The 19,451-nt window shown below is 49.2% G+C and overlaps 1 protein-coding gene across 1 annotated transcript in view; it reads left to right on the plus strand.

Moving 5' to 3' along the window:
* Positions 1-1,884: 1,884 nt before the first annotated feature.
* LOC108937387 (caskin-1-like) overlaps positions 1,885-19,451 on the plus strand; it is a 49,427-nt gene continuing 31,860 nt past the window's right edge. The window contains 1 exon segment of the mRNA XM_029254203.1: positions 1,885-2,576. Within this exon segment, the coding sequence (XP_029110036.1) occupies positions 2,483-2,576 (94 nt within the window). The 5' untranslated portion in view covers positions 1,885-2,482.

Raw genomic sequence — 19,451 nt, forward strand, 5'->3', positions numbered from 1 at the left:
AGACCTCATCTCTGAATTGATATCTAAACATGACAAGATGGCCCAGTTTTGTAGAAAACACGCACAATAAGCGTGAAACAGCCTCAGGGCTGCTCTTCACCGTCTCTGTAAAGGAAACTACTTGCCAGCATGAACGTATTTTAGGTATTATATGGTAGAACAACACCGTAGCTCTGTGTTCCTCCGTATTATCTCAGAGAGACATTTCTTAGGTACAAAGGAGACAAAGACAGCAAGGAGACCAACACTGACCCCTTGTGTGTTATTGCACAGTATTAAGCATTATATCTCACACACACCTGTAACAGCTCAGCACTGAATAAATGCCTTGTTACATATTATGTTTATTCAGGAACACACACCTGCAAAGAAACCCTTCTTCATAAAACACTCCAGAACAATCACTGCCACGGACTCCTCCGCCAATAGAAAGGAGAAATCAAACCTCCCTCATCAATAGAAACCATAAAACATAAACAAAAACTGTATTATAAATGTTATTACACCCCTGACTAACTTTACTGAACTTTCCTGTACATTGATGAAAACAAAGTCCTTCCGTGAACTGTTACTGTACATGACTCAGTGAACAGTGCCATTTTCATACAAGGACAAGCAGCAATTGACATCCCATACTATTTTAAAATAAACAATTTATCCAAACCACTACAACACATCAATCCTCAATAAAACACACTGTACTACAAATATACAGGCTGTTCACATCATCTTCAAATATAGAAAAAACAGGCAAGCAGTTACAACACACAATTCAAACAAATATATTCCTGCAGTGCCGTCTCACATCAATAAAGAAAGGAACCCTTAACCACCAAGTGCCTGCCTGAAAACAGGACAAAATTAAACCACTGGCCTAAAAGCTAAGGTTCACAGGTGGGGGGCTTTCAAAAACACCCCCACACAAAGTCGATCCTCACATTTATTGGTCCTGATCAACAAGCAGCTCAAGGGTCTCGAACCCCTGCACAGGGACATCCCTGCTGTCCGCTCCACTGAAACGCTCATACAGATCTGCAAACATCATCTGCATCTAATATAAATAAAATTAATTTATATTGATATATCATTAGCTATATAATGTGTGATCATGCTATATGTTCTTTAAAAACCCTGCGTTCAGCGACTCCACTATGTAATTTACTGGCTCATATGGCGAAATGTGACAAACTGACGGGACCCAAGAATCACGTGTCTGCGTCCAAAGCGCTCCGTCCGTCGATGCGACACGGAGAAAACGTCCTGCTAAATGAATAAATGCAAATATATGTAATATACTATTCCTCGTCGTTTTATTAAAAAAAAAGACATCGGGGGGAACCTCGCGCGACTGACAGTTTTTCTATTCTGTTGTCCCACTGACTGACACAAAATTACATAAAGTTCGCGAGTAACGCAGCCGCACACGAGCATTAATTATTAATGTAACGCTCTACACAACAAACACACCGGAAGCCCCCAAAATCCTTTTCCTCACGGTGTAACAAGCGATGAACAGTAAGGACGAACTGGTTCGCGATCGTGATGCGCAAATGAATCGAGACTGAGGGGGACGCGACATCGCGTCGGTCCATCCACCTCTATGTATGTGGCCGTTAATTGTACTCCATCCTTACCCGTCGCGCGCCCCTCTCCCCCGATCCCGGGGTGAGGGGGGGTGAAGAGCGATGGAGGGGAGGGGAGGGGAGGGGAGAGGAGGGGGGCTCGGATCCGCCTACTGGATGCAGCAGTAGAGCCATTTTAACATTGCGGTCTCCAGCCCTTTACGAGTAGGGGGAGGAGGAGGACAGACAGACGCACACACACACACGCGCGCGCGCGCACACACACGCGCGCACACACGCGCGCACACAGTCATAGAGAGACGCTGTCAGCATGGAGCTGCTGTTCTCCTCTGCGCGAGCGCACTGACTGACAGCGGAGAGCTGCTCTGTACGCGACCACTACGCGCATCACCGCCTCTCTCTATTATTAACATTATTACTATTATTATTATTATTTCATTTTTGAGCTTGATGATGGTTTGATTGTTCGAAAGAAGAGATCGCGCGCTGCTCCCGACTGAAATAATACGTCTCTCTCTCCGCGGTCGCCGCTGGTGTTCGGCCGAAATGCGCGATGACCCGTGAGATGATCGGAACCCCCGCACGGTACAAACGGCACATCGCGCGCATCGCCGGTGCGCCGCCGCGGGGGGGGCCGCACTGAAATCGGGCCCGAGCTGCACGCTCCTGTGACGTTTTCACTTTTATTTCTTCTCCATCCTCCTTGTCATCGCTGCTGGCCAGCGGCCGGGAGTCCGACTCCGAGCATCTTTTCGGCAGACAGACTCCAGCGGGCGGGATCCGCAGAGAGACAGAGGAGAGCGGAGACTAGCAGAGAGCGCGCGGAAGAGGAGGAAGACGATGCTGCTGCTGTTGCTGCTTCTGATGTGAAAACACATCGACAGCCTTCACAGCGCAACATGGGCAAAGATCAGGAATTACTGCAGGCTGTGAAGACCGAGGACCTCCTCACGGTGCAGAAGCTCCTGCAGAGACCCAAAGCGGGGAAATCGAGTAGGTGACGCATGATTAATTCCGTTTCCCTTTAAGTGTCTGTGTGTGTGTTAATGTGTGTGTCCTCTGACAACGTGCGGTTGTATCCTCTATCAGTGCATGGCCATGGAGGAAGAGATGTAGACATGTCACATGATGAGCAGATTGTGTTTGGGAGAACGAACAGGCTCCTGTGTCCGCGCAGCACACGTGATGGGTTCGCTGGTCACGGGCTGGAGGCTGCGAGTCACGGCTCTGCTTCCTGTCGCGCGCAACGCGGCGATCCGTGATTCTGAGCAGCTCCCACTCCCACTCCCACCCCGTGCCAGAGCCTGGCAGGACCCCACTAGATGCTGGTCACATGTCCTTTGTGGTGCTGTGTGCTGTGCCACTCCACACCTGACTGTGGATCCCTGCGAACACAGGCAACACCTCTGAACGTCCAGCAAAACCCACCGCGTCGCCACCCCGTGAGCTGTTTCCGTCCCTGGTACTGTGGGCAAGGGCTTTTACAGTGATCATTTGACCATTCGTCATCTCGTCATTTTCTTCGCTTTCTTTCTGCATCTTCCAGAGTAAACGCTTGGGAGAGGCTCAGCCTCGTACCTTAAAATTTAAGGGCAAGGAATGTTCACTGAAGCACTTAGAGGCCAGCTGATGGCAACGTGGCCACAGACAGAGTGACGGAGGTTTTTTGAGCACTTTGGAAACTTCTCCACGGGGAGACAAGCGGAAATAAGCGCAGATAATTGCTTCTCAATTAGGCCAAGGTCTGCTGCGCCCTTCTCGCAGCTCCATTATAGCGCAGAATTTAGGACGGTGCGCAGGGCAGCGGTTGTGCACGTGTATTAACTCGTCCCGCTCATCCCATTCACCGTTATATTTAATAAGGGCTACACGTGAGACCAGCGCTCGCTGGGCTCCTGTAGCTCGGCACTGTTGGCGATTTCCGTCCTGCGGCCAGTGATGAGATTGGAAGCTGTAGCAGATGCAACTCCATTGTTCTGGGGGAAGGCGAGGCTGTAGGGCCTGTCGGCATGGCGCTCAAGCCTCCTGCACCGCCCCTCTTGCCATATGGTGGGACATTCCTGCGCTGCAGAAAAGAAGCAGCGCCCCGAAACGACACTGTGAATAAAGTCAAAGGGGCGTCCGCCTCAGCGCACGCTCACAAAGGGAGGAAGAGCCCAGTGGTGATCTCGCGGCTCGTTCTACAGCAGAGATCAAGTCTTGGCACCACTGTCCTTTCCCTTCCACGAGACACACGCACCGTGATTACAAAACAAGTGCATCTGCGCTGATGGCCTTGGACAACCTGTAAATAAGGGACAGTTTCGCTGGGTCGTCATTGTAGGTTTCTGTTGTCGTCTTGGCTTGGAAGGCAAAATCGCATACTTTGGCGTCATTCGATAGGGTCATACCCCGGCATCTCGCAGCTTGTGGCAGATACGAATGAGAGCCTGATTTATTTCAGTTGAACTCCACCACAGAGAACCAAAATCTGGTAAAAATGAGCACTGCTATCGCTAATATTGTCGCTGGCATCTTCAGGGATAGTCACCTATAGAGGAAGGCTAAGGGAAGCTGCAAGCTGCAGGATGTTGCTTGTGCCCACTGACACCTTTACTATGCTGCTCAGGCCACTCAGTTACAACCCTAGGAGGTAAATAGCCGGGACGGCCACAGAGTACAACCGGGACACGTAAATCAAATCGTATAAACTCTCCTTGAGTTGAACAGGAGGTGGAGTAGTGGTTTGAACCTCCTTTGGATCTGACGGTCCCAAGTTCAAATCCCATTTGCTGCTGCTACACCCTTGATGGAATTGCATGCCCAGCTAAAGGAATAAACAAGAACTACTCATTTTAATGTGCATTTAATGTAAATTTAAAATCAAACATTCATTACATCGGTACATATTAGGCTGTTTCTTAGGATTTAAAGTAACAAAAGCAGTGGCTGGAGTAAACGGATAGTGATAAAGTTGGTGAAAAACGACAGAGAAAATCTTCTAGGTCTCCTTCGCTGCTGTGTAGCCGTACAGAGGAGCGGTGGCCACAGAGCCGAAGCGAGGGCGGCTCGGACACGGCGCTCCTCACCTGTGGTCCGCGGAGCAAGGGGGGACTGCGGTCGGGGCTTGGCAGGGACGTGAAGGACCCAGTAGGAAAGAGGGATCTGATCTCTTCAGCCCATATTGGCTGCAGCAGAGGTGCCGTCAGTCAGTCTGCACACAAGCTGCGGTGGAGGGAGAGGAAGGGAAGGCTGGACCGCCCGCCTGGAATACTGATCGTGATCGATTAAATATGTATAAAATAGTATTTGATTTTCACACGCTATTCAGTGCTTGCACACAGAATGGCTTTGAGGTACTTAGCATGCCAGTAACTGGTAAGTGAACTGACGTGTCAGTGCAGTATTATTTTGTATTATCAGTTTTTCGGAAGCTGTTATTAGCCCTGTCCGACTTAGGCTGCAGTGTTAAATAATTGCCTTTACAATGATTCACCCATTTATACAGCATGGTAATTTTTACTGTTCCAATTCAAGGTAAGTGCCTTGAATAAGGGGAACCGGGAAGTTTCAGCTTGCGTGGCCAAGGCCGCTACAGCTATGCTTCCCGCTGCCCTGTTTTTTTTTTAAAAACAAGTGAAGGGAAGAACAACTAAAGACAGAATAAAACAAATTAAAAAAGTTGTTGACTGCCTGCCAGGGAACTCGCTCCTGATCAATTTGGGTGCTTTTTCCTGTGGAAAAAACCCATACCCGTTGCGGCCTCTCGCTGCACAGAGACGACTAGCCCGGCTGACCTGGATAAAACTGGAGCGCGGCAGCCTGCGCTCGCCGGCCCGTGTTTACCCTTTGGTTCCACATCGCCCATGCCCGCTGCCTTCTGCCCGAGCTCCACGTAAACAGAGGGCTAAAATAAACACCTGGCGGAGCCATGAGCTTCTGTGGACCACAAAGGAGAGCTGACGAGGGCAGAGAGAGCTCACGTTCGTTCGATGGACCGCTCCTCTGACAACAAAGCGTCCGCCGTGCCCTCCGTGGTTCCGCTTCCCAGCCGCCCAAGAGAAAACGCAGAGGTGGGGCGGGCAGGGTCACAAGTGGGGAGAGAAATGGAAGGGTCGCTGGGGACAGAGCGGTCCATCTATGGAGTGCAGAATGTAGGTTTCCGGCCGACTCGTGGACAGGCCAAGCGCCACACGTCAGTGAATTTCCAGCTGTGTGAACGGGACATTATTATTACATATTATTGAATTGTAACAAATGTAAGTTCCACATAAACTACACGCTGAGCTAATGCATGAAATATAATCTCCAATGCATTCTGGTCTTGTCACAAGTCAAACGGAAGTAGGTGTGACGTGGGATCCGACGGGGACAATGGGACCGCTGGATTAAAAATAGAGAAGAAGCTCCTGCTGTGGAGTTAAAACATCGGCGCATCCTGTTGAACTAGAAGCGCGTGAAACAAGAGTCTCCAGCGCTGCGTTAGGAAACTGTCGTCCTCAACATTCCAGAGGCAAAATCAGAGCAAAGGCCTTTCGTTCCACATATAGATTTCTTCCGTGAAATTAAAATGTTTGCGTGTGTACTTACGGACAAAAATAACACAGCGACAGCTCGGTACCGTAAAAAATCCCGTGACCCTCGACCTTGTCCTGCTTCCAGGTAGGTAGGGCAGGTCCGACCTCGTCTGTACCCTTCAGACAGATGTGGACGATTAATAATTCTGCGTTAAAGCAAAATGAAGATTAATTTACGTCTTAGGTGCCTGAATATCAGCGCAGCTTTTTGCCATCGCTTGCCAAATCTGCGGCTTCCTGCAGGACTCAGTGAGAAAAGCAAAGCGCAACAGGATGTGGATAAGAAAAGACCCCCTGCTTTGCTCCCTTCTTCCTGTTCAGTGGCCCTGTGACCATGCTGAGGGCTGCCGACCAAAACACGAATTTAGGCGAATTTCTTTGGTAAATAATCGGTTGTATAAACCGCCCGCGTACACGAGTGAAATAGTACGCAGAAAAGTAACACTGTTTCCTCATGTTGCTGCATGAATATTTAATGTAATACATATGATTGCGCAAAGACAAAAGACAGGTAATGAATAGATGCTCCTGTAGCTGAGTATGAATAATAATGCACTCTGCAGCTGGACTTTTCCAGTAATACCAGAAAGGAGTCTGGCAAAAATAAGACAGGGGCCTAATAAATAAGGTGAGACTATGGAAAGGATGAAAGGCAGGAACGGGACTGTGACAGCGGTCTCTCTAGCCAGAGTTGCCGAAGGCCGGAGATATGGTTCCTGCCGTCACTAAATCAGTCCAAAGAGGACAGTGGAAAATAAGAGGACCGTGGAGAATGTCTCGGCAGAAACATAAATATAAAAAATGGAAAGCATTACTTGGTGGAACCCTTATGTAAGTTGGTAGAGCGCCGTGGGATGGAGACATGTTTGCGTATCGCTGAAACGGATGAGGCCCGCGTACATTTGCCAGGACCCGGTTACCAAAGCTCCACCCCTTCGGCAGCCCTCGCACAGCTCCGTGGACCCGATTACTGAAAGTGCCACACCATCGGTCGAGTGGCCTGCTGCCATGACCCTGCCCTACTGACTCCGGCTACTGGAGACATCCCCCAGTGTCAGAAATGTGATTTTTTTTTTCCCCTCGGCAGAGCAGCTCCGAGTTGTCTTGGCTCCGTAAAAAGAATAAATCGATTCCTTCCACTCCCACACATGGTTTCAGATGTCCAGACGTGTCCTCGCCGTATCTGCACACATCATTAATCGTCCCCTTTTAGGTTTACGTCACGTCTTAATGGGCACACGTATTTTTTAAAAAATGATTTAAAAAAAAAAACCTTTGCTAACTCAAGAATTTCAGTAGGAAAATATCCCAGAAGCCCTCAGGTCTGCTTTGCATTCATCGGACCTGTTTTTCAGGGTCTTCTCAGGAAGAGCGAAAAAAAGATATTCTCAGCACGGACGAAGCCAGCGTTTCTCTCCCTGGAACGGACGTCTGACACAAACTGGGCTCCGGAGCTCAGCTCAGGCTTTGGCAGACAGGCAAGGGGACCGTACGTGAACGATCGTACAGCTTCGTACGTGACGAATTGCGGTTTTTACATTCTTTGGCCTATTTCTACAGCTGGCAAAGTCGAATGCCTTTCTTAAAAACAGGACTCTTGCTGGACTGTGAAGACCACACTCCTGGGAAAAAAAATCCATCAATGCAAACAAATAATCAATTACATAACATTTTCTGAGTGTCAACCGTTTTTCTTTCTTACGGTTTGTCTTCCTACAATGGTTGTTATAATGAAGATTCTCACATCCGCTTGACGTGTGATCTGGCTGTGCGTAAAACAATGCCTGTTGCATATCAACCCTTTCTGCACTATTTCTCTGTCCCTTGCTGTCATTCACTTATGTGACCGGACTTGACAGGGGTGTCCAGTCTTTCCAAATCATCGTATGTAAAGCAAAAGGCCTTATGTCGGTTTTCTACCAATTCTGAATTTAATGAAATGTTTCTCTATGTTGTGCATTGAAAAGTTTTATACTTGCAAATCACTTGAAATTAAGTTATTTATTCACAGATTCCATAGCATTTTGCCCAATATCCTAGAGACAAGGAGAAAAATGAACTATGATCTCATTGGACTCGATGGAAACTGCTGCAACTTTACAACATCATCTGCAGATTTTGATGATGAAAGCCTTCGGTTGGCTATAATATAATGCTGAGACCCTAAAAAGGAGGAAAGCTAAATGAACCATTAACGAGTCGGGTGTAAGGTGCGTTGAAGCACCGGGTGTCTCGGTGCTGCACCAACTTGGCATGGACCCTCCCCAGAGTGGTGAGATACTGGAACCAGGACGCGAGCTCCGGTTTAAAGCAGCTCTACAAAAATATCTCTGGCTCATTTGGAACGGTGTATTTATAGGATCCATAGTGTCCCCTGGCGGGAGCGGTTTCTCAGAGCGTCGGGCCACGTTATCAGGGTCTGTCTGCCTCTGGGTTTCGAGGCTTTTCTTCATCCAGTCAATTGGGTGCAGTGTGCAATTCAAAGTCCCGCCCGACGTGCTTCACGAATCTCCTGTGCGAATAAGGGCCAAGAGCCTTCACTCTGAGTTTATAATTATGTTTGTATTTTTTAAAAGTCCCTCTCCATCCTTGTAGCCCCTCAAGGATCCCACTTCTGCCACCAGCTCTGGATCGTCTGCTATCTATTCAAGGGTGCGCGTGAACAACAGGGCCTGTGCTTACGCACAATTCCCCTCTTCGTTTGCAGGGTCCGTACTGCTCACGGGACAAGTTGATGTGTCGCAAAAACACAAAAGCAGGGAACAATGCTGCCAAGGAAGTTGCCAAGTGCCACACAGATGAAACAGAAAAAAGGGTTGAAAACCTCAGGGGTACCACCATTAACATTTACTGCCCAGCTGTACAATCTGGTGTGATTATTAATTATTAATTCACTTATCTTACACATTTCTCCAAAGTGACTTACAATGTGAGGTGAGCGCACTAAGATACCTTACAATTATTTATCCATTTGTACAGCTAAGTCATTTCTTTGGTATACTCGTACACTTATAAGATGAAAGCACAGATTTGCACACAAGCATAAAAGAAAAGCAAAAATGAAATCCAAGTCACAAAAAACCAAAATGACGACATCTCGTATTTCAACAAAACACACACACACACACACACACACACACAGAATGGCTAAAACCGCTTGTCGTGGCGAGCCGGAGCCTAACTCGGCAAGGCAGGGCGCAGGGCTGGTGTCACAACCCCCAGGGGTAATACTCCTACAGGCCAGAGGAGGCACCACTCCCTGCCACTGACCCAGAGCCACCTGTTCACAATTAGATACTTTCTGAGGTATAAAAGGAGCAAGCGGCAGATGGTGGGTTGGGGATTCTTGATCAGCCTTTTCATGGTGCTCTCCTTGCGATTAATAGTCTCCTGTTTCCTCAGTTTGTTCCGTAGGTGTTTATGTTCCAGTCCCGAGTGCCCGTCTTGTCAATTCCTGCCTCTTGTTCTCCAGTTGAAGGGGGTGCGGTGACGCAGTGGGTTGGACCGCAGTCCTGCTCTCCGGTGGGTCTGGGGTTCAAGTCCCGCTGGGGGTGCCTTGCGGTGGACTGGCGTCCCGTCCTGGGTGTGTCCCCTTCCCCCTCTGGCCTTACGCCCTGTGTTGCCGGGTAGGCTCCGGTTCCCCGTGACCCTGTAAGGGACAAGCGGTTCTGAAAATGTGTGTGTGTGTGTGTGTGTTCTCCAGTGTTCCAGTCTGGTATTTCATCACACCTCTGGGTTCGAGTTGTACTCACAGATTCGCGTTTCACTGTTCACCTTTGTGCAAACACAGTTTTTTTGTCCCACGTTTCTTGTTTCACCTCCGAGTGCTTTACAGTTTGCACAGTGCACTTCTAATATCACTCTGCACGTGGGGTCATTTTACTTTTTGCCCGTGTTCGCGCGTCCGTGTTGGACTCCCGTCCGGACGCTACAGCTGGAGGGGGGGGCGACACCCAGGACAGGACACCAGTCCACTGCAAGGCACCCCAAGCAGGACTCAAACCCCAGACCCACCACATGGCAGGTCCCGGCCAAACCCGGTGTGCCATCGCGCCCCCCCCCTCAGCACAACAGGTTAGGATGAAAAAAAAAAAAAAAAGTTTTAACAGCAAACAGGAGTGCAGCAGACGAGAAGGAGGCTGCAGAAGCGCATTCATGAACAAATTAAGCGGCACTAGAAGACATGCAAGTTCTAATCCTTCTCCACCTGCCTGGCTGGAGATTCCAGCTGCCTGAGGATCGACGCGACACAGACTGACAGGAAAGCTGGAGCCCTTGCCGTGCAGCTCGTCTCAGCCACGGCATCAGGTACTGCCCACGTGAGAGAGAGAGAGGTAATGGAGGGGTGAGAGTGAAGGATGAGGAAGAGGTAAAAGACAGGGATGAGAGACAGGAGGGAGCTCCACTGCCATTATTAAGTCAGCGCTGTGTTGATGTTCTTGTGTCTCCCATGTCTTGTCTTCCCAGACCCATCTCTCAACATGCCCCCCACTAGGCAGCTCCCTAATCCGATACAGCCGCAGCTGTGTTCCAGTCATGTCCAGACTTTCCCGTTTCCCATCATTCCCTCGCCCCGCCATTAAAGATTCCCATATAGCGCTCAGGAAAAGAGGGAATCTTGTTAACTAGGACCCCTCCGTCTCTGCCCGACCCCCATGTTCCGGAACAGTCGAGCAGTCACGCTTCCAGCAGGTGGTGTGCTGGCTGAGGGCTGGACGCTGCCTTTGAAAGTTGCTCTGCTCAAGGTGCATGGGAACAAATGTCACTGTACCTTTTGGCAGTTTGTTCAAATGGCAAGATGTACAACAGTAAAGCTGTGAACTTTGAATAGGAATAAGTTGCACAGCGAGCAAACAAGCAATGCCCGAGAGCGCATAGCTTAACTGGAGGGAGCGATTCCAGAATTCGGACCGCTGCGCTTGGCTCCGAACGTTGCAGCCGTGTGGGTGTGTGGGAGTGTGTGTGCCTGGAAGGGACGATTCTGCTGCTCGGTCGCTATCGGGCAAAACGCCGCAGTGCAGACAACAAAGTACGATTAAGACTGAAACCGTAATCAAGACTCGAACCGTTGGCGCGACAGGAGATGGCCGTTGAGCCCTTGAGTGAGGTGCTCGGTTTGAGGAGCTTTAGCAAAGATCTTCTCCTGTGGAAGCTGGCTAGGATGACAGTACCTGCTGGGTAAACATGCTGACATGGTTGCATGTTTTACTGTTTGTGTATGTGTCTGTACTGCATACGTTTACATTTATTAATTTAGCTGATGCTTTTCTCCAAGCATCTTCCAGCGTTAAGCTACCTACAGTTATTTACCCTATTTTTACTGTAGCAATTCAGGGTAAAGGCCTAGCATCCTATTCAGGGTGTAGCCCCCTTCAGCCTTACGCCCAATCCTTCTGGGATAGGCTCCCGTTCACTGCAACCCTGTTCAGAGCAAGCGGTTATTGAAACTGGATGGATGGGTGACTTGAGGAAACTTTACTCTAAGGCATTACAGCATGAGGTGGGATTCAAAGCTGCAGTCTCCAAGTCTAAATGTGGCAGCTCTAACTACTACACCACCTGCTGCCAGAAGCAAAGAGGAGGCTCAATCACTGTGGAGACACAGCCTTTGCACTCTCTTTCTTTCTTTCTGTCTCTCTCTCGCTCTCTCATGCACACACACACAAAAGCTCACTTTGAGGCCCATCAATCAGGAAGTGTTATGCAACGCTGGTCCTTCTCCTACTTCCTAGCATGGGAACTGTCCCCCTTCCTGCTGCACTCCCCCCCCATCAGCAAACTCCCACACTGCACAGCATGTACATTATTATTATTATTATTATTATTATTATTATTATTATTATTAATTAGTTTCACTATCTAAATTTCACCTTTGTTTCCTGTTTTTTTTTCCTGATCGCCCAGGGCAGGGTGCGAGGCTGCCTTCCTCTCCTCCAATAGTGCATTACGGTGGGCTTTTGTCTGGTTAACAGTATCTTATTCTCATGCTAATCGGACAGCCGGTCATTACGCACTGTTTTACAAGTGTAATCGAGCACTAATTAGAGAAGAAGCGCAATAGCTGGTGCTTCCTCCTTCCAGCGATGTCCTGCAGGCAAACTAGCTAGTTGCAGCAGGACAGCGGGGCGTCTCCATTGCAGGAGCCAGGAGCTTCGGGGAGATGGGGGGGGCAGGAAACTGCGGCAGGTGGACGTGGTGCCCGCGAGGGCTCCTCCAGCTGCAAGGCCCGACAGGTGGTTGAAAAGCGTCGCGCGCTCACATCTGCATTTGCGTACTTTGCACACAGCGGCTGGAGGATTACCGAGTGTCTGTTTCTTGGCTGCTCGTGATTTTACCCTTGAAAAACGAGGAGACTTCTGTAAAGTCACATGACACGGGCCTGACAGCTGATTGGCTAACCTGAGCGGAGGAAGACTTTGTTTCGGCACGAGGATAACAGCATTGCAGATATTCCGTGCCAAGCAGTTCCGCACAGAAGCATGTCGCATAGAGCGCCCCTTAATTAAAACATGTTTGCTTTGTGACGCGTGAGATGATTAGGCGTCCTCGTGGGTGGGAAGTGATTCGGCACTAAGCTGAAACCGTGGGCGTGCATCTTTACGTACGTGTGTGCGTGTGTGTGTGTGTGTGTGTGTGTGTGTGTGTGTGTGTGTGTACTCGCCATCATTCAACGCCCTTCAGTCATCATAAGATGTAATCTGAATTATGGCTGCTAAAGTACAACCATAATTCACATATAGGCGATAAAGCACTGCGTAATGACAGCAAACCCATTTCCCAAATCATAAGCTCAAAGGTTCAGTTGAAATGTGCCAGAATATTTTGAGCATCTATGTGGTTTTATAAAGATACAGTTCATGGTTTTAGTGAACATTTATATATTCATAACAATACCCTGCCTCATGTCCTATGGTTCCAGGATAGACTCTGGACCACTGCGACCTGCACTGAGAAAGCAGTTATTAATAATGGATGAGTAGATGGATGGATAGTGTTCTAATTAGGCTTTTGAAAAGGTAACACACTGAAAATACAAGAACATTGATGCTGTACGCAGGTGACAAGTGGTTAGAATACAGGATGCTGCTGTCCTGTATTCAAAGGACCTGGGTTTGAGTCCCACCTCCTGCTGTAGCGCCCTTGATCAAGGTACTAATTACACAGCTAGTATATAAATGGGTAAAATCAATGTAACATTGTTAGCCTCTCTGGAGAAAAGTCTCAGATAAATGTCAAAATACAGGTATAGTCATCAGGTACCACTACTGGTATATATAATTTATCAATTTATTTCTTCATCGCTCTGTAGTTATTCCTTTCAGCGGCACAGACCCCATATCCAGGTGCCGTCAGGTTCAGGGTGTGCTGGGGGTGACGGGTGTCGATAAAGAGCTAAACGGTTCACTCCCCTGCTGGCTGGGGGGCAGTTCCATTGGACTCCCGCGGCAGTGATCGCAGACCGCTTGTCTGTGCCAGGCTACATGGCAGGGGAGGGGGGTGCTGTCAATCGCCGGCTGTCATGCGCTATCTGTCACTGTTGACTGTCACTTGCCGACTTGTCAATTGCTGACTGTCGCTCAGCACCTCGCTCGCTAAATGCCGCTGACAGCTTTGGGGTCGAGGATCATGCCGGATGAGCCATCACCCAGACCACAGCCTCGATCCCACACCAGATCGGGCGCCCTTCCTCCTGCGAATAAGTCGACGGACATCTGTACTGCTCAGCTTTTATTGATTATGACTGAATGGTAAAAGTGACTTTGGAGTTATAAATCAATCACTTTGTTTCTTTCTGCTCCCAACTGTGCTCATAAGTGGAGGAGTCGGTGTAGTTTCGGAGCATCTCTAAATACAAAAAATGCTTCTTACCCAGGCAAACGTAAAGACCGAAACGCCTGCTCTTTTACATACCGCATTGCTCGAGGTGGTGTTTAGCTATTCATCATTTCAGAGAAGTGGTTACAGTGGTAATCGCAGCACAGGTCCAGCATATGAATGACCTATGACATCATACCTGGTGCATAACAAATGATATGTTTAATTACACTTTCTATATATGACCTATGATGTCATAACTGCAGCACGTGTTGGGTAAGGTGGTGCTTTCAGAACATGTTCTCAGGTCACCTTTTGGGTTCGCCGTGACGATGGCCTGCATACAGTCGAATCACGCTTGACTGAAATGGTTTAATTAGACACCGCTGTCATATTAATCTCTCGTCCAACAACCACACTGTGAAGACATGCACTTCCTCGCGTCTCTACGGAGACCTACGGTGACCTGTAATTTCCCGTCAGATTCGCATAACTGACAACCTCTCGCTAGCATCGCGCTCTTGAAGCTTGGCGTGCTGGGCGGTCTGCTAGCCTAGCGAACGTGTTTATGGCCTCGGAGCAGTGCTAAGAGCCTGTCGAAAAGCTGCAAAGGGTCCAAAGGAGGTAAACTTTGCTGCAGGGGGCACAGAGCAATGGTGGAGCCCAGTCAGTGCAATGTTTCTTTGTTTCTGCCAGTGCAGGCTCATCTGCTTCCTGACGTTGCACAGTGGGTTGACAGTGACTCAAACTCAGAAAACGGTTCTCGGTTAAAGAATGGTGAGTGGTGCGTTTTCTACGCAGATAATGCTCTATTCCAGGGGTTGTTTGTGCAATGAAGTTGGAAGCACTGTGTGTGTATGGCCTTCCCTCCAGCCCTTTAGTGTGTAAACGTCTCATGTGACCAATCCAGTTCATCTTCTGCAGCAAGGTAGGAGGGAGAGACAGATTTCACTTTGACTGTCTTATTGTCTGAGGACATCGAGAAGATACCGGTTTTCTTTTCGGACCCCCCTGTTGGAACAAGGGTTGAAGATCCTGCGTTTCCCGCTCGATTCTCACCATATGATCTACTGTCGTAACTTTGAACAAGGTGCTAACAAGATCTAAGGGGGGGGAGCAGTAGCGTAGCGTAGTGGGCTTGGCGGGTCCTGCTCTCTGGTGGGTCTGGGGTTCGAGTCCCACTGGGGGTGCCTTGTGACAGACTGGCATCATGTCCTGGGTGTGTCTTCTCCCCCTCCAGCCTTGCGCCCTGTGTTGCCGGGTTAGGCTCCGGTTCGCCACGAACGGCTTCAGACTGTGTGTGTGCTAACAAGACTTATCCAGCGAGAGTTGCACAAGTGGATAAAGTAGCATAATGCCAGCAAGGCTAAAGCCACTGCAAATAAAGGTCTGCCAAGAAAGTGAAAAGGCAATATTGTTAGTAATATTGATGTGTGTAAGATATTTGGAAGAAGGATAGGAGAAAAGCTGCATTCCCATTCATTCAGAAATCAGTCTTTTGTCTCCTGTCAATGAAGCATTGCAGTAAAGACCTGGACTGAAGAGTGTGTGTGTGTGTGTGTGTGTGTGTGTGTGCGCGCGCGCGAAAGAGAGCGAGCAAGAAGGGATGAGGCCCAGGCTTGAGGATGTGCAGGAATTTTACTGTTTTTTTGAATACTGGACATCTTTTGTTCTCCATGTCATAACGTGTGATGCGACTAACGGGAACACAAAGGTTGTCATTGATGCGCAACTCAATTACGACCCTTAATAGGAGGCTGACTGGGCCAACAGAGAGCGAGGCTCATTGATTTCTTACTTAACTGTGTGGTCACCGTAGTCTCCGTTGTCATGGAGAAGGCCGCAGCAAGGTCACGGGGTGCAGACCATCCTCCTGCCGTTGTCACCACCCACCCCAGGAGGTCACGTTCAACTGCAGAGTGTTGATCGCTTTCTCCGAGCATCGTGTGCTGCGTTTCGATATCGACTGCGCTCTGAACGAAGCCGCCCTGACTGACCTCCAAAGCAGGACTGTAGGTCGGATCAGGCATCCCGGACGCGGTCACCCCAAATAGTCCAGTTCCCTTAGGAAAGACTTTACTCTGCTGTTCTGCAGGTTATGGCTACTGATGCCTCTCATTTACCTTAAGACTGAAACAATTCCACAGCTTGCAGGTTCTACTTCCGGGGATTGACCTCAGCGTGCTGGAGTGAACTCCCTGTGTCGTTCAAAGCTGCTGAATCTCTCCCAGCATTCAAAAAGGATCTCAAACTCATCTTTTCAGAGCAACTTCAATCATGATCTCCTGACAGCTACATAAATGAGTCCAACACCATCTGCTATGATTGTCTATGTATTTGCTATTTGAATGTCACTTCTACAGGCAGCTACTTGAAGGGTGTGAACCAGCAACATGGTGGTATCAGACACACAAGCTGTGTGTCCATAACCCTGTGTCTGTGTGTATGTTCTTCGTCTGTTGTTGATGCACTTTTGTTTATTCTGAATTGTATTGTATCCCACTTTGGAGAAAAGTGTGCTGAACGCATAAATGCAAATGTAAACCTCAGTTCGTCCAACATGCTAAATGGATAAATGTAACTCCGGGTGAAGCTGCCGCTGCACAAAGTTAGTAGTAATAAATGAGAGTATACTACATTAAAGTACTGCGGACATGTGAGGACCACGTGTCAAACACATTGTAGTTACTGCATCGTTCTGAACGCGAGCAGGAGATATGATTACTGATCAAAGCTCTAAGTCAATATCTGGATTGTGATTTTTCATTGGATATGTTGCAGCAGTCGGGGTTTCTCACTGGCCGTGACCTGGAGCCGCAAGCGGCTTCGTGTTTGCACCGTGCCTGTCAATACTCTATTGGATTATTCTCCTGGCTGTAGAAGAAGGAAACACAAATGTAACCATGGAGACCGCTTGCCATAGCAACCCTAGGTGATGTTCCGCTGCTTAGATCTACACGCTTATGTAACGGGCATTTCGGAGGTTCTGATATGATATTTTCAGCCTTTTCCCCAACGCTTGTGCATGAATGTTTTACGAGCGTCTTGAGAGTACGTGTCAGTGGAAGCCGTGTTGTCTTGAGTGCTGATGTCTGAACTGCTTTGTAGTGGAACCTGATGGGAAAGGGGTCCCGGGTATGGACACGTTGGCCGGGTCGACCCTGGGGGGCAGTCCGGGAACAGGGTAGACAATACGCCAGATTGGGTCGGGGGAAGGGTGAGGTCACGATGGCACATCGCTCTAGGAATTTTACAAACGCAAGTTATCAACCAGACCTTAAGCAACCCCTCCCCCGACTCCTGGCAACTTCCACCCCAACGAAAGCGCCCACCCCAATACCAACCACCTACCCACACCGCCTCCCTGCCCATGAGATTTGCTCAGACCTCTGTTCTGCAAATTAGGGCATGCGTCCGAAACTTCTACAGATTTCTAGCTGACGGTCCCCTTAACTGACGCCGCTTCTGCCTGCAGTGATGTCGGGGTCCTTACCTGGACGTGGCATCTGTTCTGATACTGCGGCAGCGGGGACATCTGGAAAGCCGCCCAGTGTTTCTTCTTGGTCTTGAACCAGGTGCCACCCTTCGCTAGCAATCTGCGGAGGAGGAGTGCAAGCCGGATGCGATTTAGCAATCCATCGTATATCAAACTTCATTTTTTTTTTTCACACCATGTAGCAGCAACACCTGCCGCTCCAGGTGATAAATATGTTCTGGATAACTACCGGAGCAGATTTTTAGTTAAGTATATCAGTTATCAGTTTATAAGGTTGTAAGAAGAAGGGGCCGAGACAGTCACCAGGATTGCTAGAGACGGGGGGTTTTATTGGTGATGATGTCTGGATTTCATCGACAACAAGGATATTAAGCGTGGACCCCACCACGCTTAATATGGACTCACCTTGTCATCGTCCGCCACTTTCATGCCTCATGGGCGCACGTTCGGACCCACAGATGGACACATTATTGATCCCGGGGGCAGCTGTGTTTGTTTGCTCATTGTATGTTCCTCGTCCAGTGTAAACACCCTTTCAGACACCTGGATGTTTTGACGGAAGTGCTAGCGAGCTCCCACCCCCTTTCCACGGTGCTACGTGCTAACCTGCACTCGTTTCGCCGTTCCCACGGTGACGTGGGATTTGCTGCGGAAGGTCGGAGGGCATCTGGTCCTGGTGGCGCCTAAGTAATTCAATTTGATTAGGAATGGCTTCAGACTCAAGATGACTGATGCTCTGGGTGAAGACCGGAACTGGACAACAGAGGAAAACGTCAGCTTCTACGTGAATAGTTGACTCTTTTGTGGTCACAAATCAAGAACCTGGACATGTCCTTAGACTGTGTGCTTGGCCCGATGCTTCACATATTGGCTGTTCCATCAAACCCCTTCTGTGAAGGTCTGAGAGAGCCTGTGAATTCCACCTTCCATATTTTGTATTAATTGTCTGGCTCAGCATTTCTCCCCAGGTTTCTGGAATTCAGCCGTCTCTCTCCCAGCGCTCCTGCGTGTGTCTGAGAGCATGCCTCGCTGTGCCAATTCTAGCCCCGTTCCTGCATATTTAATAAACACGAACAGCACATCTGGGCTGATGCTCAGCACCCAGACCTCCTCCAGAAAGTGGACTGAGAATCAGGCCTCATCGTCCTCATTCTGCTTCCTTGCGGTAACTAGACCGTGGTGCCCACAGCACCATTCTGCCTACTGGTCCAGCACTAGACAGGATTCTGAGGGACCGGGCCTTGCGCCCTGACCGGGGGACTGGGAGGGAGATACAGTGTGAGTCTTATTATGTAAGGAGCGGCAAACTGCATGTTTAAAAGCCAGAAAGAACTGGACAAACATACTGAATAGTAATACTAATAATAATAATAATAATGCTGGTGTGTTCACTGTGATGTGCGCATCTTCCGAGGACTCACCCCGGGGGGTGGGGAGCTGTTACACAGCGTGGGAGGCACAGAGAGGGAGGCAGGATGGTGCGATTCGTACAAGCGGTGGGTCCCAAGCCAAGTGGCAGAGCGCTCTCCCCCCACCCTCCCTGTAGCAGTTAAGGGTCTCTCTCTCTCTCTATCTGCCGTGGGCGGCTGGAGTACAGTGACCGCTGGGCACAGCGTGGGCGCGTTCTTGGCTGCCGACGGGCTGCTTGGTGTCATGATTTACGTGCGGCCAACAGACGGCTGCGTACAGTACCCTCCTGATGTGGCGGCGTTCCTCCGGCCGACTCGGTACCCGTTGCGGACGTCGGGACGCGTCCCTGGGAACGCGCTGGGTTGAAACGACAACCCCACCATCGAGGAACATTGAGGAAATAGACCACCGGGATGACAGCCGATGGCTCCCTTTCAATACAACTCACAGTAACTTGCGCTAACCTGGGTGATGCCTCCTTTTGCTTTCTGAAGAGGATGGAAAGTTTTAAAAAGAATGGGGGCAGGGGAGGAGCTAATCAAACGTGTTCATCTGCAAGTCCACATATATATTTTTAGTAGGGATGGAAGC

The sequence above is a fragment of the Scleropages formosus genome, chromosome 8 (genome assembly GCF_900964775.1).
Source record: "Scleropages formosus chromosome 8, fSclFor1.1, whole genome shotgun sequence".
Taxonomy (NCBI): domain Eukaryota; kingdom Metazoa; phylum Chordata; class Actinopteri; order Osteoglossiformes; family Osteoglossidae; genus Scleropages; species Scleropages formosus.